This window comes from Brassica rapa, chromosome A08, assembly GCF_000309985.2.
Source record: "Brassica rapa cultivar Chiifu-401-42 chromosome A08, CAAS_Brap_v3.01, whole genome shotgun sequence".
Taxonomy (NCBI): Eukaryota; Viridiplantae; Streptophyta; class Magnoliopsida; order Brassicales; family Brassicaceae; genus Brassica; species Brassica rapa.
In genome coordinates this window covers 19979959-20003522 of record NC_024802.2, presented here as the reverse complement: position 1 = coordinate 20003522, position 23564 = coordinate 19979959, and the positions used below count along the sequence as shown (strand labels likewise).

Below are 23564 nucleotides of genomic sequence, written 5' to 3'. Positions count from 1 at the left end.
GTAAACCAAGTTAAATCCGGATTAAGCTGAATCTAAAACTAGCGTTGTCGTGTTACTCAAACTGCTAATGACTTTGAAGCTTTGTTGATATTAAAAAAACATGAAAATATACAAACCACAAGCTTAAAAGTCACGACACTTATTGTCAGAAACAAACTTTGAAGCTTTGTTGATATAAAAACATAAAAGAAAATTTCAACCACAAGCTTAAAAGTCACGACACTTAAATTGTCAGAGACAAAGTACAAATGGGCGTAACTTCTCCGCCACTACAGACTTGCGTGTCATGTCTCCAGATCTGCATGCAAAACCAATCCACTAACATATTCCCACGTGTTACTCTATGTCACGTCTCTCCAAATAACGTTTGCTACCAACCTTCTTGTGGACGGTAAGAATCGCCGACGTGCCCTTCATTTATTTATCCGATTTCACATTTTTTAATATCTTCCCATTGCGGCTCGAGTCTGATCATACCAGCAAGAGAAGACACTCGGTTTTGGTTCTTCAGGGAGATAAAACCATGCAGAGGTTCGTCGACGACGCTCTCGCTGTCACCAAAGAGTGAGTTCCTCCTCTCTCTCTCTGCTCGATTCTTGGATTCGTCACTGCATGTTTAGTGATTTTTTTTGTGATCTCTGATTCCAAACATTTTTCAAATACATTCAACCAGTTGTTTTTGTAGTTGAGCTAAAGAACATATCCTCCAGCTTCTAATTTTTACATTATTCTTGAGAGATTTAGTGGTTAATTAATAGTTACTGATGATCACAGTTTAATAACATCTTTACAGTATAATTTTTACTTAGTTTTATAATAGTTACAGTGATTGTCTTTGTATTGGTGGTAAGTTTTCTTTAGTTAGTTTATTTTGGAGATTTCTCTCTTTGCTTTTGGTGTTCATTGTAGGAGGAAGCTTATGTTGTCTTTAAAAAGCTTATGTCTATCAAACTATGGTTTTGGCTAATGTTTTGGGTTTTGGTGCAGGTCAGTGAAAACTTTGACTTACGAGTCATTGAACAACTTTGCAAGATTCATAAACGGAGTTTCTGCACTTCTCCTCACTCTTATTCCTGGAAAGGCCAGTGTTCTTGAAGGTCTTCATGGATGGGAACTAAGGCCTACACCACGTGGACCTCGTTTACCACGCTGGATGCTCATGTATATATAGACCTCTTTAACCTTTCTTTGTTATGCCTTAATAACACTAACATAATGCTTAATTACTTGCAGTGGAGTCTCTTCTTTCAACCGCTTCATTCACGAGCTCTCTCTGGATTCTGACACTTCCAGCTTGGAGTATTCCTCTCTAGAAGATGATGGAGAAGAAGAAGATAGTGATGGTATCTCAACGCCTCCGTCCCCCTTGTCTCAAACCTCACTCCGTTCTTGGACTAGTCTTCCTGAATACTACGAACGCCATTGGACAGATTGGATAACGTTCATAGTCTGGTTGGTTTTGCTACCCGCCAGGATCCTTCTATGGGTGCCGTTTTATCTTTTACGCCTTTTTTGCAGACAAGATTCTCCTATGAGCCCAAGAAGAAGGTACCGGCGTTCTTCTAGACCTATCCCAGGGAAAGAGCACCATGTCCCTATCCGAACTACTGATAGAAGACGTGGTGTCATTGAGGTCTGTGTTGCTGAAACATACTACAAATCACTCTCTATTGTTCTTGAATTTTGTTTACACACTCATATGTTGGGCTAGGGTTTTGAACCAAAACCCACCGAACCAAAATTTTCTGTTAGTTAGGTTAGACCATCTCCAACCATTAGAAATCATGTAAGGTTCTAAAAAAATAAAAAAAAAATCATATTTTAATTGTGTAATTAAATTTGATATTTTCTTAAATCATTAAAATGTTAATTGCATGATATGTGGATGAAAAATGTTTAGAAGTGGTCCTAAAACAAGAGTTTTTAGAACTTCTTTTCACTCTCTTAATTTCTTTTTTTATTTCTTTAATTTTAATAGAGGAGTTCTGATTGAAGAACCCCCATTGAAGATGGTCTTAGTTATGTTTTATTGGGCAGTTTTTCTAAAGTTCGGCAATCGTTACTTCCGTTTTCATGGGAAAAATTATAACCAAACCATTGAAAAATCCGAACCAAACTAACCGAATTTCAGACTGGACTATCCAAACTTATCCGAAATTTTAATAAAATCAAACCAAAATATAGCTGAATATCGAACTAAATTTTATTTCGGGTTAATTCTTTATGTTGAACGAAACTAACCAAAAACTGAGCTACTCGAACCGAACCTGAACTATTCAAACCCGCGCCGCATGCTTACTCATTTGTTCTGTTCTTACAGGATCTTCAGCTTGGTACTGAGATTTTTATAGAAGCAGTATTTGACTTCTTTCACAAGGCAGCACATCTTCTACTTTCTCCATCAGAAGCCTTTGAAATAATCTCATCATGGTTCTCTTCTAAAGAAGACTACGGTGATGATGTTTCGGATGATGAACTGGTGCAGACTTACACTCTAGGAGACGAAGATTCATCACTTACGGAGAGAACCGTAACGAGCTTATACAATACAGATACTAGGACTTGTCAAGATGTCATAACAGAGCTTGGGTATCCATATGAAGCTATTCGTGTTGTTACATCTGATGGATATGGTCTTCTCTTGGAAAGGATACCACGGTATATATAATATAAAACCTTATCATGGACCAGTAAGTTCCTCTAAGATGTAATCAGTAACTTCCTCTTATGGCTTTTTCCAGACGAGAAGCGAGGAAGGCTGTTTACTTGCAGCATGGTGCTTTGGATTCTTCAATGGGGTTAGTTTCACAGTCTCTTTGAAATTTTTTGTTGCCTCTCTATCTCATCTGTTCCTTTTTATCTTCAGATGGGTATCAAATGGAGTTGTTGGCTCTCCAGCCTTTGCTGCTTTTGATCAAGGTACCACCCCCTTTGTGATACCTTAAGTTTGTGATGAAAAAAAACTAAATAAACTCTCATAAATCATTTATATATGTTTAAAATTTATTTATAAAAGTTTATAAACACAACCCCATCTCATCCCATAAATAATAACCCTAAACAATAATTACTAAACTCTAATCTGAAATGTTTTATTTTTGACCGAGTGTATTTTTGAGAAGCAATATCCAATTATGGTATTTTAATCAATTTCTCTAGAGATTTACTGTATGTTTCACACTGTTATTGCTTGTCAGGCTATGATGTTTACCTAGGGAACTTCCGCGGTCTAGTTTCAAGAGATCATGTGAACAAAAACATTTCCTCTAAAGAGTGAGTTATACAGAAAGATGTAACTTCTTTGGTTTCTCGTATAGTTTCTTTGTTTATGGATCTTGAACAAAATGCAGTTTCTGGAGCTACTCCATCAACGAGCATGCAAGAGAAGACATCCCCGCAATCATAGAGAAGATCCACGAGATCAAAACTTCAGAACTAAAACTCTACCAACCCAACGTGGAAGAGGTAGAGCAACCTTATAAACTCTGCCTTCTCTCCCACAGTCTAGGCTGTGCAGCCGTTCTGATGTATGTAATCACCCGTAGAATCGAAGAGAAACCGCACAGACTCTCCAGACTGATCCTCCTCTCACCCGCCGGGTTCCACGAAGACTCCAACCTGTTCTTCACGTTGATAGAGCACTCTTTCCTCCTCTTGGGTCCGGTCCTATCCAGAATCTTTCCAGCTTTCTACATCCCCACAAGATTCTTCCGTATGCTTTTCAACAAGTTAGCTAGAGACTTCCACAACTATCCAGCTGTCGGTGGACTGGTCCAGACGCTGATGGGTTACGTAGTCGGTGGAGATAGCTCTAACTGGGTTGGAGTCATTGGTTTGCCTCACTACAACATGGACGACATGCCTGCTGTGTCCTTCCGCGTGGCTCTCCATCTTACTCAGATAAAACGTACCAGGAGGTTCAGGATGTTTGATTACGGTAGCGTGGGAGCTAACATGGAGGTTTATGGCTCTCCTGAGCCGCTTGATCTTGGAGAGTTTTACGGGTTGATAGATGTCCCTGTGGACTTGGTGGCCGGGAAGAAAGATAAAGTGATTAGGCCTTCGATGGTTAGGAAACATTACAGGATGATGATAGAATCAGGTGTTGCTGATGTTTCTTACAGTGAGTTTGAGTATGCTCATTTGGATTTTACCTTCTCTCACCGTGAAGAGCTTTTGGCTTATGTGATGTCGAGGTTGCTGCTCGTGGAGCCGGCAAAGACTCAGCCGGTTCGTAAGAAGGGGATGAAGCTGAAGAAGAAAGTGGAATCAGCCAAAACGAAAAAATAGGGGTTTATAGCGTCTTGTTTGTAATGTTTTTTTGTTCATGAGATTTGCTTAGAACAGTGTTATATACTCTTTATATGTTAAAGTGTCAGTTATTGAAGTTGTGGACTCATAGAAGCAGAACTTAGTGGAATGAAGTTTTAGACAATACAAAAGGGGAGAGACTGATATTATACAAACGTTGTATGTTACAACTGAAGTAATGTAAGAGAGTATGTATGAGGTTTTCTACAAAACGACATATGTATACACCTATATTTTTTTTATACTTGATGCTGATTCAGACCAATAAAAAGATTCAGCAAAACACACATCAAAGGTTTGGGAACAAAGATGGTAAAAAAAAGGATGAGTGTTTGGAGCAATCAACCTCAAATCCTACTCTCTCGAACATTAGACACGGTCAAACGTCGTATACAGGTAGCCGTTCTTCGATGGTTATACGACATGCTGGACACTTTTTACACTTGTCTGAACAGAGTCTGCAACGAAAACAAATGGCACAGAGACAATATATTATGAACGGGTTATGGCCAGATAGGCTTTTCAAACTTCTACACTCCACATTAAGTATGGACTTTATGAGATCTAATTGTATGGATATGACCTCATATACTCCTACTTTCTTTATTTAGTACTTTCCAGACGAATCCAGTGATAAATGCAAACTTGTTGAAGTATCTTACCTGCAGAGAACACGGTGCCTACATGGAAGCAGTACCAAACTGATTTCTCTTTCAAAGCAAACCCTACACAGCACTTTCTCCTGTAATCAAGACAGATATGGAACAGAGTTAAGCCAAAGAGGAAAGAGAAAACAATATAGGAAACACCAAAAAAGATACAAGAAATGAATACATAGGAGCATGATGAAGGAAGGCAAATTTTACATTTTGCAGTCTTTCATATTCTTGCTGGCTGAATTTTGTGATTTCGGTTTGTTCGCCAAGAGCAGCTTGAAGTCTCCACACCTAGAGGGCATCAAATTAGATCCAATGTAACCAACACTAAGCAGTAGTGCAACTAGAAAAGAAAAGAATCGACAGCAAAAAGAAACTAAAGTTACCTCTTCAGCAAGATCTTCCTTTGGCATTTTCTTGACTATCTCAGGCGGATGACCACTGAAGGTGTTGTAACTGCACAAACATATTATCATGAGTCTTCAGTAGGCTTACCAGCAATTTTGGTTAGACTATATAGAAAGTTGGATTATACTAACTAACCCAGATTCTCCATCAATGTAAAGTCGAGCTTGTTCCTCCCTGTTCCCTTCATCAATGGACCACCAACCTAATAGCCTGAGCAAGTATAACTTTGTTAATATATAAATATTTTGTAGATTAAACCATTCTGAGAAAAACAGTTTGTCACCTGGAACCATGATGCAAGAAGCCCAAGCAATCATGCGCTCTAGATGAAAATCTAAAATAGAATCCTGGTCCAGCTTCCCCACGCAGTAAGACGACGATCTTCTCTATTAGCTTAGACGCAGCAAAGAGAACACCAAGGCCTTGCAGTAAGAACAGTGGAGAAAACAGGACTGGGATAGATATATCCTTAGCTCTCTCAGGAGTCCCCTGAAAATCCAAACCATCACCTTTCTTAAGTAATATCCAAAGACAATATGGTAAGAGAGAGAGAGACATGTGATGGTGTGTATACCTCTAGATGCATGCAGAGGACAACTTGAAATACAATGACGGGAATCTTCAACATGTGACCACCGATATCTTGTAGACTGCAGAACCTATCTTGGTGCCTATCATCTTCTGGGGGAACTACGAGGCCACTGTTCCAGTCAAGATATCTTATGGAGGTTGAAGACGAAGCCGTTTCTCTGGCGCGTGAGTTTCTATGGATCACTGGGTTGGACCATTTTGTGCAAACAAGAAAAGCAAAGCACTCGGCGATTCTGCAGGCAAATCATTTTCACATATATCACCTTCCTGATTATTTCCACCAACCACAAAACTACTTATACAAAGAAATACAAAGCAATACCCAATATTTATAAACAAATCCCACCAGCTGAGAGCAGCTATATCACCTGTATTCGAAATAAAACAAGGAGGAACTTGTAAGAAGGAAGGAACACAATAACAAGTTATGTGGAAGATAGGGTCTCAGTAGACAGAGATCAAGTAAGACTAACTATTTAGGCAGGCATTCGAGAGACGCAATATTACCAGATAGCTTTAGGAGTGTGAAGAAGGTAGCAGCCAACGTGAACACCATGGAAATAGCAACCCACAAATGCTGCAGACAACAGGAAAAAAGCATATAAAATGTTCACTTTGAGTGCTAATTAGTTTCTCCTACCCATCAACGAAAAATTAAAAGAAAAAAAAATCCTAAGACAGTTTTGTGGAAGCTGGACGATAACAGATATTGATCAAAAGGTTCTCCTGTCTCATTTCATAAACGATAATCTCGAGACTAAGTTGTGTTATTGGAAAACTAGAGACCATTTCTCATTCATGTGTAACAGATAGATGTTACCACAATACTTAAACAAATTGCAAAGACTAAAGCAGCTGAACAAATTTTCATCAAGAGCTTTAAAATAATTCAAGAAACACAGGTGGACTTACAGGAAGTGCCTCCCAAATTGCTTCGTCACTTGTGCTGTCGTCATCTCCTGGCATCAATGCTCGACACATTCTGAAGACAAAGCTTGCAGTAGTTAGGAACTTCAAATTCATATGATTCACTTTGGTAGTAATTTAAACATTAAAGGTTTCAATACCTCAGATTGTCTATGAGTATCGTTACTTCAAATGCCAATAACGGTAGAGATGCAACTTTCAAGCTCACAGCTGGTGGCCAGCTACCTGTCATGTAAGATACAAGACGTCACAATCCGATGAAATGGGAGAAAATGAATAACCATACGCATTGGTAGCAACACTTTGTTAAGTATCTACATGTATCAATCAAAATAAACTAGATCACCAGAGGATTTAAATACTATACTAGCAAACAAACAAACCCCCGGGTGTGAGTGTGCCATGTGAAGGTAGAGTTTATATTTACCATAAGAACTCTCGAGGTATATACAGAGCAGCAACTCGAATGCTACAAGCAACGGTGTGGCAACAACAGCATGACATGGAGCCCACTGTACAAAACAAAAAGTGATCATAAACATATTCGTAGTATTATCATTAGGATTTGCTGGAAATATCATAGTTTGCCAAAAGAGGTAAGAGAAAAGGACATACATGACGGTTACGGGGAGCGACAGGAGCAGGAAGGGAGAACCTTCCTCTTGCAACAACTGCATGAAAAGCCCACAGCGGCAAAAATACCATCCTACACAAACCCACATAAGCAGAAATGTATTTATCAATCAAGTCTGTAACAAATTAGGAAACAGAGACATAACTGATAGATCATAGACATGAGGGCCATAGTGAAACGCTGAAACCCTACACACAATCACTCTCCCAAAGAGATCATCTAAGATACACCTAACTTTTGTTGCAATTACTCACTGAGCTCATTTGGTTTCTTGAGATAAAACCAGTCACTCATTAGTAAAGGCGGTACCTTTAGAGGATCAATACAAAATACACACATACATACATAAATGAGTTTCCAAAAGCTGCAACACCTAAGCTTCTCTTTTGTTTTCTAGTTACTACTATTAACAGCAAATAGAGAGAGACAAAGGAATCTGAAACTGGTTTTAGAGGAAAGCAATTGACTTTCAATCCTATCAAAGAAACAAGCAAAAAAAACTGATACTTTCCGTAGAGATAACAATCAGAGAGACAATCTCTCGTTTCAAAACTTAGAAAAGGTCCAAACTTTCAATCGTGTGTGACCTCAAAAATGAAAACAGAACCAAACCAAAGATGATTCATGCACCCAATTCAAGACAACAGAGAGCGATTACAGAGAGAGATATAGAGAGAGGAGACTAACCACCATGAGGAGGAGAGGGTGTGATCGAGCTTAAGAACCAAGAAGAGGGTGAAACAGAAGAGTAAAGTATGAGCCGCCAAGGCTTGTATCGACTTCAGCACTCTCCTACAACTCATAATCCCCTTTTTTTATCTCTCTCTCTAACGAAGAATCTCTGGCTTTGAATCCATCTCGAAGCTTTCTCTTTTGTTTTGTTGTTCTCTCTCTCTCTCTAATGTCGAGTAAACGCCTGTCGAGAAATGCTGCAATGGTTTTTAATGGACCCCTTTCTCTCTTTCTCTGATTCTTCTCCTCCTTCCTTTTCGTCTCTCTCTGTTCCTCGTCGTTTTTCTTTTTATTTTATCAATACTATTAAAACAGGAACATGCCCCATTGATAATAGTTAAGTCCAAAAAAATAAACCTATAATATATACTTATAAAGATAAACCATAATAATTTCTAACTGTATGTAAATATATATTTTGTAACCACTACTTTAACTCCTTAATAGTAGGAACCCACAAACAATAACTAAAGTAAAACTATCGACTGATAGTATGTAATGCAAAATCATCATCTTATTATTATTTTCAAAAAAGCATATCATCTTAATATTTATACAGCTAACCCGTAAATTGATTAAACCAAATTGGGTTATGAACTTTAATATAGGCTTGGTTTTTTTTATATCGTTAAGAAACCTAAAAACTATGATATATCTATTAACCTTAAGAAATTGGATTACACTATTTAAATTACATATCTTCAGCAACAGAAATATTAATACTTCAAATTATAGTGGATATTCTTGGTTTAATTTTTTTGTAATATAAATTATAATATTGTTAGTGACTACAAATTAAAATATAAAATGAATTTTATGATATTTTTCTTTATAATATTTAAATTTAAAATACATTTAGATTTTTTTTTTACATTTATTTATCTACAACCATCCGCAACCGTAGTTGAAACAATTTATAACGTTTTATGATTATTGTAAAACGCCAACGATGCTATCTTAATAGAATTGTCAAAACCCAGTTGAAGATTTTTTTTATTTATATTATACAACATAAAGAGGATAATAACAAATATTCTGTATTACTGGGTGATAGAAAATGATATAAAATATTTTTTCATACCAATTAGTTACATAGGTTTCTTGTGGATTTTCTTTTATTATATTTTACAACATATATATACAGTGGACTATCATAAAATTATAATAGATAATTGATAATAAAAATAAACTAATCCAAATCAAACAATTGGTTTTGTTAATAGATTCATAATCTACAAATCATATCATCTTTTTTTTATAAAAACTAAAAATTTAACTTCCTGTTTATATTACAAACATATTCTAATAATATAACTAAATTTGATAATTGAAAGTTATGTATTGGTTCAACCAGTGGTTTAACTGGTAGGTCGGATTCTGAGTTTTAGCGGGTTTTATTTAATCTACAAAATCATATCATCTTTCATTTTATAAAACTAAAAATTTAACTTCCTAATTAGAATACAAAAACATTCTAATAATATAACTTAAAAAAATTAATAACTAAAAGTTATGTATTGATTCAACTACTGGTTTAATTGGTAGTCGGGTTCTAGGTTTTAGCGGATTTTTGTAGGTTTTAGTGTATTATTAAATAATGGTTTTTCTTAAAATTCAAATCGGATTACATACCGGATCACCAGGATTTGCCGATTCAACCGCGGATATGGATCGGATTTCAAAACACTGAGTACAAATGTATAGCTATGCAATATTACAAATTCAATATAATTATCAAAACCTCTTACTAATAATTTTTTTAAAAATGGTATACAAATATATGATTACAAAAAACATAAAAATTAAATTTCTAAAAAAATTAAAATAAAAAATATACCCGCCCTTTTAAAGGGCGGGTTAGAATCTAGTTTTAATTTAATTTCCCTTCAGATTCCTTTTAGATATAAGTATTTTTTTTTTCGCTTTGCTTGCACGCCATTATTCAAAACGCAAACGCGCTTAGTGTCGTTTTCGTTATCTTATTACATTTATCTGAAGTTTGATTTATAATGGACCGCTCGGATTAAAAGGGAAACAGGACCTTATTGCCAAGTTAGGTAACCGCTTCAAACCTATTTTAATGGATTCTGATGGTAAAAAGGTTAAGAAAAATAAGTATAATGGAATTCTATAAAACCACATGTAAGATTTTAACCTTTCTTTTATAGTGTAAAAAAAAAATCAAAAGAAATTGAATTTTGTATTAGTGGGTTCTGATGTTAAAGAAAAAAGGAAAATAAGTAATGGAATCTATGACCCACATGCAAGGATTTTAACCTTTCTTTTATAAAGAGTAATAACATTTTTGAAAAAAAAATACTGAATTTTGTACTTAAAAGGGTCAATTTTAATACCTTTTTAATAAAGGAATTTTAATACTTGAGTGTTTATTAATTAAATCTCGCTAAGAGAATTCAGAAAATAATTTGTCACATAAGCGAGAAAATTTAAGGTCACAGCACTCGTTTATCTTCTTTATTATGTTTCAACATTTCGAATTTGGATCCAATCTCATCATCATATTGTAGGGCAGGCAAAACAACATCATCAAAACATTTAAAACTCTCATCAATTTAGTATTAGTGATATGGCCCGCATTAACACGATCTCTCATGCTCCTCCTAGTTTAGTAATTTATTTCATTTTATTCTTTGGCAAGTCGTGACTTATCCAGATATATACAGGCAGATAAGCATAACAAAACACTCAATTTTATCTTAAACAAGTGTTATAAATACTTTACTATAGCAAGTCGTGACATATCTACAAACGATATTTCTATGAATCTATGATTGTGACTTATGAAACAAAACAACTGCATTTAAATATCTGGCAAATTAGATTTGTAGCCATATATTTACGTCTGGGGCCTGTGGGGTAGATGAATGAATTTCATTGAATCTCACAAGGTACAAACAGATGTATTAGAAGAAAACGTCTTAAACATTTAAACGCATGACCAGTGGTCTAAAAGTTAAGAATAAATTAACATAACAACCTGCATAATTGGAAATTAACAAGTAACAACAATAGAGCGTTGACGGTGCTAAAATAGTATTAAAATGTTGCAATAATACTGACACAGCTTCCTCTTTTGTTCAAACTGACACACTTTCAACGGGAACAGAGTGAATCTTGTCTTGTTTGGGGAAAAGTGAAATTATTTTCTTTTTGGTTTTGACTAGGTAAATGTTGAGATTATAGTCATGAAACACTTAGCCAAGATTTATGTAGTTAGTACAGCGCAGCTTGTAAATTCTGGAAGCTGTAATTAACGGCTTACAGATTATTTAACTAAGAACGAACATGGTGTTTAGGGTGCGTACTTGTCTTGTGATTACCATGAGATAGCGGAGGCAGATCTTACCGGAACAGAGAGAACTATTTGTCATAAAAGGATTTGTTTAAACTAGTGTTTTAGACTATGCTTATCATTAACTGGTTATAGTTAACATCATATATTAGCATTTAGTCATTTGATTTGCGGAATAATGTTTCTTTATCAAAGAGTCTGCCCATTTCCAAAATCCAACATTTGAAAAAAAATACATAAGCCTAACAGAAACCACCACACGCTTCTTCCGGAGACCACCAGAGAACACAAAGAGGAGCAAAGAAGCATGAGATCCACAGATATACAAACGCAGAGCCCAAAGAGAACCCGCCACCATGAAGCCAACAAATGTTGGATAGGTTTGCGGATGTGAGACGTTTGATTCATTGTAAAGATGTTGATGAGAGGGTTTCTTGGAAGTTTTAGGACCCAGTGTTTCAAGGTATGAGGGCACATGTATGAGGACTTGGTGATGTGATGTTGGATAGGCTTACGGATGCGAGACGTTTGATTCTTTATGAAGGTGTTGATGAGAGGGTTTCTAGAAAGCTGTAGGACCCGATGTTTCAAGGTCTGAGAGCACGGGTATGAGGACCCGGTGGTGTGATGTTGTATAAGCTTGTGGATACAAGACGTTTGATTCTTTGTGAAGGTGTTGTTGAGAGGGTTTTTTGGAAGTTATATGACCCGGTGCTTCAAGGTACGAGGGTGCCTTTCTCTCCGGCTCGCGGCAACTAAGAGCTCATTCCGTTCATAACTTTGCTTAGATCTATCACTGCAACGTTAATGTTGGTCCCCCTTTAGACTCGTCTTCTTTTATTTAAGTTTCATTATTTTAAGTGTTTTGTTTAGTTTCATTATCATATTCTTCTGTAAAAAATTAAAAAACTTTGGTGTAATAATTTTTAATATTTTACCAAAACAAAAAAATAGAACGCCAAGACCATACAAAAAGTTGTCAAGGAAATGGAGAACCATACAAGAACAAGACCAAACAACTTTGGGAGATCAAAAGCCCAACCCTAAATGACAAGCAACTTTATAATGATAGCCAAAAGGCCCAAAATACACATGCTGGCGTAGCTTATTACACTTGGAACTTTTTTTCACTGAATGTAGAAAATTAACATATTTATACGAATTTTATACCTTTCTTTTTCTTTTTTCCTAATACCTAGAAAGTCAGAATACTAAAGTTTTATTTACCATATTAATCAATATATTTAGTTTTGTCTCAGAATAATACAATGTATTCATATTAACAAATTAAAGTAGTTATTATGAAAAATTACCTTTTAATTGAGTTTGTAGGAAAGAGCTGCGCATTGTTCTCTGCCTTTCATACCGGACGAATAAAATAGCTATGCCTATGTATATGACCAAGTAACCAACGCATATATATAATCGAAAGGTTAGTTATGGTACACCACCATGATTGTTCGGTTCGGTTTGGTTCGGTATATTGTAATTAGATTTGGTTCTTTCAATTCCAGGTCATATACGCATTGTATTTCACCATTATTTGCTTCCTCGCCCACTCGAACCACCCACATCGAGAAATGTCAAGCAGAGAAAAAAACCCAAACGGAATCTGCAAAGACATTCCAAATCTCATCTCCACCTTCGTCGACACCTTCGTCGACTACTCCTTCTCCGGCACATTCCCGCCGCACGATCCCACCCCACCGCACGAGATCCCGCAAACGCGTTTCGAGAAACCGGACCGCCTCGTCGCGATCGGCGATCTCCACGGCGATCTCGAGAAATCCAAACAAGCGTTCAAACTCGCCGGATTGATCGATTCGTCGGACCGATGGACAGGCGGCTCCACCATGGTGGTTCAGGTCGGCGACGTGCTCGATCGCGGCGGAGATGAGCTGAAGATCCTCTACTTCCTCGAGAGGCTGAAGCGAGAGGCCGAGAGAAACGGAGGTAAGATCGTGACTATGAACGGGAACCACGAGATCATGAACGTAGAAGGTGACTTTAGGTATGTTACCGAGAAAGGTTTAGAGGAAGTTCAGGTTTGGTTAGATTGGTATTGCTTAGGGAACGAGATGAAGAGCTTGTGCCAAGGTCTTGAGGATGTTAAAGATCCTTACCAAGGGATCCCCACGTGCTTCCCACGTGCTAAACCTGAGTGCTTCCAAGGGATTAGAGCTAGGATCGCTGCGTTGAGACCTGAAGGTCCCGTTGCGAAGAGGTTCTTGTCCAAGAATCAGACGGTTGTTGTTGTTGGAGACTCGGTGTTTGTTCATGGAGGTCTTTTAGCTGAGCATATAGAGTATGGGCTCGAGCGGATTAACGAGGAGGTTAGGGGTTGGATTGGAGGAGGAGGAGGAGGAGGAGGGAGGTATGCGCCTGTGTATTGTAGAGGAGGGAACTCTGTGGTGTGGTTGAGGAAGTTTTCAGATGAAAGACCACATAAATGCGATTGTTCGGCGCTTGAGCATGCGCTTTCGACTATTCCTGGGGTTAAGAGGATGATCATGGGGCACACGATACAGGACGGTGGGATCAACGGTGTTTGTGATGATAAAGCTATTAGGATTGATGTGGGAATGTCCAAGGGGTGTTCGGATGGGTTGCCTGAGGTTTTGGAGATAAGCAAGGACTCTGGTGTGCGGATAGTTACGTCGAATCCGTTGTATAAGGAGAAGGGTGGTGAGAGTAAAATGGGTCTTGGGTTGTTGGTGCCAGCTGAACATGTTCCTAAGCAAGTGGAAGTCAAAGCTTAAAGAAGATCTAAACTAGTTGATACTCTCTTTATTGAAGCAGTATTGGATTCTTTGTATGAACATCAGCAGATTCTTGTGCTCTTCTTGGAGCATGATTGTGGTTTCAATTTATCAGAAACGTTACGCAATGTTTGTTACACTATAATGAATTATTAATTTAATGAATGGCAATTCTCTCAAATAGTTATTTTTAAGTTTTTATCATAAAAATAGCACTTAAAAAGAAAATGACCATAATAACATCTTTTTATTTTGAAAATTTTAATTTTTAATTTTTTAATTTTTTGAAATTTGAAATCCTATTCCAAAAACTTCACTTCACCCTAAAACTTCACTTCACCTTTTAATAAAATTTATTGTGGTCATTTTTTTTTATGTAGTGTTATTTTTGTGACAAAAAATTTAAAAATGTCTATCCTAATGAATTTTTTTTAATTAATGATTTATATAATGATTCTAATAAGAAATTCAAATTATTATTTTTGATATGATAAATATATAATTTATTTCAATTTAAATCATTATTTTATATACTATATACCAAGAGGGTTATATAAAATTGCTATTAATAATCAAATATATTGATAAAATGGAAAATAAATAGTGAAAAAAAAAACTAGCGCACCTTTTGCTCAAAAACCTAACAAAAGTAGTTTCTGGCTTTTATATAGAAAATTGAAAAAAATGTTGAAAAACCAGTTTGCCTAGATTATAGGAATTAAATCTATTTCTCAAAATTTTGAATGGCTTAAAATAGATTTTCTGAAAAAAAAAAAAAAACAGAAACTACTACAGAATCCGTCAACAATCCACACCATAATCTCCACTAGTATCCCCCACTACTCAAAAATCAACCGTTCACTCTTTCACACTCTTAAAACACACACGAAAACGTTACAAAACATAATCATCAAATTCGAATCACATTCACTAGAGAGAAAAACAAAAAAAATCACAAAAATCACAAAAATGTTTCGAGTAAGCAACTTCGTTGTGGGTCTAGCCAACACGTTGGTGATGTTAGTGGGCGCATCAGCCATTGGTTACTCCATTTACATGTTCGTTCATCACGACGTGACCGATTGTGAATCAGCCATTCGTGCACCACTCCTCACGACCGGGATCATCCTCTTCCTGGTGTCTTTAATTGGAGTCATAGGATCTTGCTTCAAGGAGAATGTCGCAATGGTCTCCTACTTGATCATACTCTTCGCGGGCATTGTCGCGTTAATGATTTTCTCGATATTTCTCTTCTTTGTGACAAACAAAGGAGCCGGTCATGTGGTCTCTGGTCGAGTGTATAGAGAGTACCATACGGTGGACTTCTCGACTTGGCTTAACGGTTTTGTTGGTGGGAAGAGATGGGTTGGTATAAGGTCTTGTCTCGCTGAGGCTAGCGTTTGTGATGATTTGAGTGATGGTCGTGTTAGTCAGATCGCTGATGCGTTTTATCACAAGAACTTGTCTCCAATCCAGGTATTTTCATTCCTTGCCTAAAATTTTTTAAGTATAACCAATGTTCTAAAAAACCGGCAATTAATCAGTTATAATCGAAACAATTTTTTTCTAAAAAATCGGTTTTTAACGATTATTTTGAGATAATTTTATATTTCTTGTTTTGTCTTGAGCAGTCGGGTTGTTGTAAGCCACCGTCGGATTGCAACTTCCAGTTCAGAAACGCGACGTTCTGGATGCCGCCGGCGAAAAATGCAACGACCGTTGCGACGAACAACGGTGACTGCGGTGCGTGGAGTAACGTGCAAACGGAGTTATGCTTTAACTGCAACGCATGCAAAGCGGGTGTGTTAGCCAACATAAGAGAGAAATGGAGGCATCTTCTGGTTTTCAACATATGTCTCCTCGTACTCCTCATAACCGTCTGTTCATGCGGTTGCCGTGCTCGTCGTAACAATCTCGCGGCTACCGAAAGTGACTGTGCCTGATCACTATGTTTTAAGTTAGTATCTTTTTATTATGCCTTTGTTGGTTAGTTTCTAGTTTAATTCTCTTTTGGTTTCTTAATTAGGATTGCCATGTTTGTTTCGAACCAATCATAACTCCTTTTATTGTATAATTATCATGCACACGATCATTTGTTAGTTGGTTCATTTTAATGATTTGTTAGTTTTCACATTTCTAAACATACGTTCGTTTCGTTTCTTCGGACAACGTCATGTTTGCTACACAAGTAAACATAACAATCGTTATGTCGTACCAAATACCATACGTATACAATCTGATCATCTATCTTTTTTTTCTTCTATTTTTATCAGTACCAATAAACAAAGAATACAAATAAACATTATCTTTTATCGTCGTCAATCATCAAGAACAAAAAAAATCAACAACCATTTCTAGTTTATCATCGTACATCTCTCTCGCGGACATTAATGATTGTTACATTTTGAGTTTGTGTTCCGAAAGAAACAGACAAGACAATGGAGGAATCAGCTAAGACAATTAAAAGACATATTTGATCGTTTCGACATGGACGGAGATGGAAGCTAACCATCTTAGAACTCGCGGCACTTCTCCGGTCACTCGGTCTCAAACCATCCGGCGACCAAATCCACGTTTTGTTAGCAAGTATGGACTCAAACGACAACGGTTTCGTGGAGTTTGATGAGCTCGTAGGCGCTATTCTTACCGACCTGAATGAGGAGATCCTTCAACTCGGAACAGCTACTCGACATTTTCAAATCGTTTGATAGAGATGGTAATGGATTCAACAGTGCTCGACGGGAAGAAGTGGCATTTGTAAGTGTTGCTGACGTGTTTTCTGCGATATGTGCTTCTGGCTCTCCACAAAGGTGTTAGTTACTCATTTCTTCGGTCGAGCGTTCTCCGGACGGTTTCGTCGTCTTTGCTTTGACTTCCCTGCCCGGAGCAATGGCCAAGATGGGCCAACCATTAGACCTAGCGTAGATGATTAAAAAAGCTGATACAAACAGTGATGGTGTCATAAGCATTTTTTGCTTCCATTATGGCTAAATCTGCTGTTGATTATTTCGTTTTAAATATTAATTCATGATTACAAAATTTCTTGAGATTCGTTGATGATTTGATAGAACGTTGATATATAAATCAGAGAAGAGTGTATTTCTAAGATCCAGGGACAAAAACTCATGGGAAAACAGATGTTCTTGAAACATGAAGGGAAACAAAACGATAAGATGAAATCTAGAAGACAAGCTCATGGGGTTTCATTCCTTGCGACAAAGAGAACCTAGCGCCGAGGTAGATCTTGAGCTCTGGGACTGCTTCAATGGATTTGACCAGAGCTGCGTCTACGGTTTTCTGGTCTTCTTTCCTCTCTTGTGGGAACTCTTTCTTCGCCTAATTATAATAATTAAGTAGCCAAATGATTCAGTAATGATACAAAGAAGATAGATTGTAACAAGTTGGTGATAATCAATTTATTAGTGTGTTGCTAACCTCTTTGTCAGCTTCAAAGAACTCGCCTTCTCCTTTCTTAGTCTTCTTCTCAGCAACCTTTCCGAAGTACTTATCATCGAATTTCTCAATGCTGACTCCAGAAATGTCAACCTTTGTGGAGGTTCCAATCACGTACGACTGGTTAACACGTCTCAAAGGGACACCGTTGATCTTGAATGGCCCTGGAAACAAACAAAGTTCCCACACTAAACAACCAAAAACACTATTACAAAAAATGTGACTAGAGGAGAGATAACAAAAACTCACCAGTAACCAAAAGCAAACCAGAAGTGAGTTGCTTGAGAAAGACAACTCTCTTGCCCTTGAATCTACCAGCAAGGATAATCAACACAGTTCCTGGAGTAATGCTAGCTCTGCAACACAGACAGAACATAACTTATCTTCTGTAATAAATATGCAAATATCTCATGAATCTAACATTTCAGCTAATCCTCCAAACACAAAAACAATACTGATTCCAACAAATGATTTATGTTACGTAACCTACACGCACAAATCTATTTCAGCTTAAAATTCAATTAAACACTAAGCAGACAGAACATAACTGATCTTGCTGTAATAAAGATGCAAAATCTCTTATGAACCTGACATTTCAGCTAATCATCCTAAGACAAAACACTAGACACTACAGAACCCAACAAATGAACCAAACCTATTATGTAACGTAACCTACACGCGCAAATCTATTTAAATTAAAAACCAATCGAATAAAATGGATTTTACTTGAGTTTGGTAGGCTTAGGCTTGCGTCTGTTGGCGAGCGGCTTCTTAACGTCTTCCGCCGGGTAGAACTTGGCGGCCTTCTCAGCCGGAGCTACGACCTTGGACTTAGCGTCGTGACGGGGGAAAACGCCGCCGTTTTTGGCCTTGATTGCCCACAAACCTCTCTTGTGGTACATTTGCGAGCGAGAGTATTTGCCGACACCCCTGATCAGATCGGGGTTTCTGCTTACTTTCGGGGTCCTCTGCTTAGCCGCCGGCATTTTTCTCTGTTCTCTGCGGTGAACTCTACTCAGTGGCGTGCGTAAACCCTAGATTGGTGTTAGCCGCGCTTAAATATAAGGACGATAGGCAGCGAATAAAAACCTAATGGGCCTAATATGTGTTGAATATATCTCATGGGCCTTAATGGGCTAGAAACTAATACGGGTTTTGAAGTTATCTATATATATAAAGGGGAGTTTTCTCTCACCTTAGCCCTCCACATCATTTTTCAGGATGGGGCATTTTTGGACACGTGTCACACTTTAATTATTCTCCAATTTTTTCGTTAACGAACGCTAAGTGGGTCATTGCAATTTCTGACTTTTAACCAAACCTGGTTATGTCTATAACTAGGCTTCTGTTCTCTTTTTTTATTCAGGCCCAACGTATCATTGCTTAGTGCTTAGATCCATTAGATTAACATCGTCGCCGACCCTTCCCTTCCCTGAAGCCTCCTCCGATGAACTTCCGGTAACGCCTTCTTTCTCCATTGATTTATACCTTAATCGACCTCACCATCTTCATACGCAACCCACGGGAGGGCTCCTCCTATAAATTTCAATGCTCCGAGCGTTATACAGCTCCATCTCTGTGAAATCTAGAAGTATTGTCTCTGGTGATTACTAACTCCAAAAATGGAAACTTCCTACTCTTTTCTTGCTGATTAACTGAGCTTTGTCTTCTTAGGTTCTCGGAGAAATGCCAAGAGAGGAAGCGAGCTGATGGGGGTTGACATGCTATTCCTTGAGGAAAGATAATCACTTCCGGATCCTATTCAAACTATCGATTCTTATGCAAGGGTCCGTCAGTGCGAACCATCTCAACAATTTCAGTGATCGTTTCAGTGAAGGTTCAGTCTACAGGATGAGCGGTTTCGACGTAAAGCGGAGCAACAACATTTGGCACTTATTTTGAAAAGTTGTCAAGAGTCCACTAAGCTGATACTAACTGAAGCTTTCCTTTTCCGTTCATACGGCTAACTGCTTACTTTGGCGAACAGAAACAGACAGCTACCTGGTATGTTTTTGTGATTTTAGGAGTTAGTTGGTATTTCCACTTAACAAATTTCTTAGACTGGTGAGGTAAGTGCAATCAGGAGCACAATCAAGGACCGTTCATCTGAGGCACAACGTGTAATGCTTACTATACGTCTAGAGAGGTACTTACGATTGTTTAATCTCGCGTGGTTATAATCCATATTTATACGTATGCCTACCGCGTCTCAATATCATTGCATTTTTGCAGGGATGTAACCGTCTGTGTCAGTATGTTTAAACTCCTTGGCTTGCCTTCATAACAAATTTGAAAGCTACGGAAGTGAACCAAATATTGTCCTTGGAGGTTATAAACTTGCTACTATGTGTAGTTTATGCATATTAATATAGCTTTGGAGTAATTCATTGCAAAAATGTTTTCACCAGACATAGCTTCACATAAACTTAATATATTATTTGTAGGTGGGCTATTTCTGAACTTAACATCTGGAATCCATATTTATTGTGACTCTGAGACTGTAGGAAAAGAGAAGCTTGACAAGTAAGTACCCCTCATTCTTATTAGCTAAACGCCATTTCGTCCACTTAGAATATATTGGCATCTGATTTCCTCTTTCTTTGTCGTAACTATGGGTCTGTTTTGTTAACCAGTTGTCAGAGAAACAAAGTCGTCAAATTAAGCTCCTCCAACGAAAAAATTATTTGGGTAATATTTCTGTATGATTATTTTACCATACAATATGCTCCTTTCATGAATTAGTTTTGCCATTTCTTGGCTTTTGTACTCAAAATATCAGTAACTTTTTCTTCCTCATCTCTCTTTCTGCAGTTCAGATTTAAAAGACAATGTTTTGTCATTCTCACTGGTTTGTTGCTTGATAATTTCATCTTGAACAACAAAGAAAAGAGTTATGTGTTCTGTTTTTTTTTTACCTTTTAATTTGGGGTTTCTACGATCTTTCAGAACAGGGTTGGTGGTACTGGAATGGACATGAGAAGCACAGCCAAGGTAATCTTTTTATTTTATTTAGACGTTGACGAAAAGGTTAGCAAATTTCCTGTAAAATAGAATCAGAATGACAAAGCTTACTGATCTCTGTTTGGTTTACTTTTACACTCTCCCTGGACCTGCAACCAACCATCAAAACTCCCAAAAAAGGAACTATGATGGTTCCAACACTTGGTGAAGCTCCTGGGGAAGATAATGAAGTGATCTTATAGTAAGGCCTCTCCTGCAAACCAAGTAAGAAAACAGTGGTCTCACAGCTCTTGCTTACTACATGTAACGCTACATCTGAAGGACTATATGAAACAACTTTAATCCCATCGTGCTTATAATAGCATGCTTACTTCCAGCCTGAGAACTATCTGAGCAGCACTGGCACTCCAGTTGTAAATGTCACAAAAGCTACTATATCAGCGATGAGTAAGTTCAAACAATAATCAGGGCAGTGTAGAAAATTTATGGTTTTCACCACCGTCTCATAAAATTTACGGTCTTACTATGTAGATGCTTTGAGCAAGTTCCCCCGCACCAACAGGATGCTTTCGCGCAACGCCAAGCTTCTAAAACGTAACATAAGGTTAGTTGTGTTTCCAAAAAAGAGAAATTTCCCATTCATTCACAAACCCAGTTCCCTGCAGGCTGCAGGCAATCAACCTTTTAACAACAATAAAACTGTTGCAGGCAAACATGCTGAGGAACACACATCAATGAGACATCATAACTCAGCTGCGCAAGGTAAAATTACCATCTCTCCCTCTCTTTCTCTTAAGTAATACTTACAGAACTATTTTTGAAACATATCTTACTTAAACAATACAAACTCTCGACTGTCTTAACAGGCGGTGTATCAAATGACTGCACCCGGTATGTGCTTCTGGTCCTCACCTAATCACATGGTTCCCGCATTGTTATAGCAGATCGATCTGGCCACTAGACACGGTAGAAACCTAAACAAACGGGTAAATTAACTGAACTTGATGTGTGTATAAAATTTGACTACCTTAAATTTACTTCTTAGGTACGGCACGCGGTAACGAGCAACGCGGCTTCCAATTCGTGCCTTCAATGCATCTGCTTCCAAAATCTCAAGTTAGATTAACTTCCCCAGAATTTAGTAAAATATAGAAATCCTGCTATCTTTAAGACAACACTGACACCCATCTTTTGTTTGACTTCCCAGCTCTACGTTAGTAACAAAATTTTAATTACATTCCTTTGCATGAATCACTCAAACAACAAAAGCAGGGAAATGGGAGCTGGTTAGGGATGTTTACTATGGAATGGAGAATTCGTTAGGGATGTCTTAGATGCAGCAGATTGAAGGTTCAGCATCTGCTGCCCGCAAGTCCATGAGCCACCATCACCCTTGAAAGACCTTCTCGAGACTCCTAGCTTCCAAATCAAAATCCATGTTGCCAACGGTATGCTAGCTTTGATCTATGGGTGCTGAAGTTGATAAACAGTCACATGACACGGGCCTTTTTAGTTGCAGGATTCATGGCCATAACTACCACCAAGTCGGCTCCCTTTTACCAGTTGACGGGAAACAATGAATTAGACAATATGAGGAAAGCGCTAAGGGGTCAACCATCCACAAATATGATTCCAGATGAAAAAAAAACACATTATACAATAATAATTTAGTTAAATTAGATGATATAATTTAATAATAAATATATTTCAAGGAAAAAAAAAAGAGGATGGTGAAAATGTACTTACAATATTTTTCAGATTTTATTAAACTCATGCCAAAGAGATAAAATAGTGAATTTGGTGGAAATTTTTCTCTTTTTGGTTATTAAACATAAAATTGGAAAAACTGAAAATGATGAAAAACCACAATCAAAGATTATTACATAGATTATTTTCTAGATTTCATTAGACCCAGATGAACGAAATGTAAAAAAAAAAGTGAATTTTAATGGATTTGTTTCTTTTTGGTTGGTAAACTGAGAATTAAATAAAAATTGAGAAATATTTTGAAAATTATTTTGAAAAACAAAAACAAGAGTATAAACCCAAAAAATAAAATGTGATTTTAGTATTTGGTAGATTAGCCAAAGACAATGGGATTTTAGTATTTGGTTAAAGGAAATTTTTGCATAAAAACATTGTTAGAGACACTCATAATCACTGATAGAATTCATTCAGATATACCATAATCAAACATAAAACTTTAATACACAATTTAAAAATGTATTAAAAAATACTACACATATATATAATCTCATGCAAATGCAAAATAAGAAAGAGAGCGTATTTGTATTAAAAAATAACTGAAATGAATACTGAAAATTAAATAGTACAATGTCTTAAAATATAGTTGATAACAAATAAAAATTCAAACATGTAAGAATTATAAACAAATGTCAAATGTTAACAAAATAAATATATAATCTAATTAGAAAACAAAATATATTTATTATATTCATTTTAAAGTAATTTTCAATTTTTTATAAAATTAAAATATATTTTAATATAAATTCACCCGCCCGTAGGGCGGGCCAACCCCTAGTATGGCAATAATGCATGCGAATAAAGAAACAGTGAAACACTCTCAATTCTCAAAGATGACCTTTTTTTTTTCTTTTACTAGTAATGTCTTCAGTGCATGTGAAATATGGTCCAAGACTCTAAGTAAAGGCCTTTACCATGTTTTGCATACTTTAATCAGAAGAAAAAGAAGGAACGAGTCTTATCTTTGTTATGTTGAATGAATCAGTAGACAAAGTTGGGTCAGAGCATAATGTTGGATGTACATATCTCTTATATTTATTGTTTATGCTAATTCT

At 37.0% G+C, this 23564-nt stretch overlaps 5 protein-coding genes and 1 long non-coding RNA gene across 6 annotated transcripts; 4 read left to right on the top strand and 2 right to left on the bottom strand.

Annotated features, from left to right (window-relative positions):
* The first annotated feature begins 190 nt into the window (after nt 1-190).
* Nucleotides 191-4387, top strand: LOC103835904 (lipase 1). The gene is made up of 8 exons (XM_009112094.3): nt 191-564; nt 988-1161; nt 1234-1633; nt 2321-2658; nt 2742-2798; nt 2867-2919; nt 3198-3273; nt 3351-4387. Exons 1-8 carry the CDS (start codon nt 524-526, stop codon nt 4288-4290), a joined length of 2079 nt encoding a protein of 692 aa, XP_009110342.1. The 5' UTR covers nt 191-523; the 3' UTR covers nt 4291-4387.
* Nucleotides 4388-4435: 48 nt separating this feature from the next.
* LOC103835905 lies at nt 4436-8563 on the bottom strand. Its single transcript, XM_009112095.3, has 14 exons — nt 8215-8563; nt 7509-7599; nt 7321-7405; nt 7034-7118; nt 6879-6948; nt 6474-6543; nt 6289-6334; nt 5950-6199; nt 5659-5864; nt 5511-5585; nt 5354-5423; nt 5178-5258; nt 4974-5053; nt 4436-4769 (listed from the first exon to the last, which is right to left on the bottom strand). The coding sequence occupies exons 1-14, from the start codon at nt 8328-8330 to the stop codon at nt 4691-4693; spliced, it is 1404 nt and encodes a 467-aa protein (XP_009110343.1). The 5' UTR covers nt 8331-8563; the 3' UTR covers nt 4436-4690.
* A 4016-nt stretch (nt 8564-12579) lies between these two features.
* LOC103835903 (shewanella-like protein phosphatase 2) lies at nt 12580-14512 on the top strand. Its single transcript, XM_033276779.1, has one exon. The coding sequence runs from the start codon at nt 13153-13155 to the stop codon at nt 14329-14331; it is 1179 nt and encodes a 392-aa protein (XP_033132670.1). The 5' UTR covers nt 12580-13152; the 3' UTR covers nt 14332-14512.
* Nucleotides 14513-15260: 748 nt separating this feature from the next.
* LOC103835902 (tetraspanin-11) lies at nt 15261-17362 on the top strand. The gene is given in 8 exon segments (XM_009112093.3): nt 15261-15807; nt 15963-16266; nt 16762-16778; nt 16780-16831; nt 16834-16996; nt 16998-17066; nt 17202-17300; nt 17302-17362. Coding segments are annotated over 8 exon segments (1272 nt in total). The 5' UTR covers nt 15261-15300.
* A 26-nt stretch (nt 17363-17388) lies between these two features.
* On the bottom strand, nt 17389-18829 carry LOC103835901 (60S ribosomal protein L6-1). Its single transcript, XM_009112092.3, has 4 exons — nt 18511-18829; nt 18034-18140; nt 17767-17948; nt 17389-17667 (listed from the first exon to the last, which is right to left on the bottom strand). Exons 1-4 carry the CDS (start codon nt 18768-18770, stop codon nt 17512-17514), a joined length of 705 nt encoding a protein of 234 aa, XP_009110340.1. The 5' UTR covers nt 18771-18829; the 3' UTR covers nt 17389-17511.
* Nucleotides 18830-19061: 232 nt separating this feature from the next.
* LOC103835899 lies at nt 19062-21992 on the top strand. Its single transcript, XR_004450074.1, has 13 exons — nt 19062-19375; nt 19459-19788; nt 19868-19930; nt 20017-20112; nt 20229-20307; nt 20418-20472; nt 20596-20632; nt 20731-21009; nt 21108-21192; nt 21277-21349; nt 21454-21507; nt 21612-21711; nt 21791-21992. It is a non-coding gene; the product is annotated as an uncharacterized LOC103835899 (long non-coding RNA).
* Nucleotides 21993-23564: the final 1572 nt, after the last annotated feature.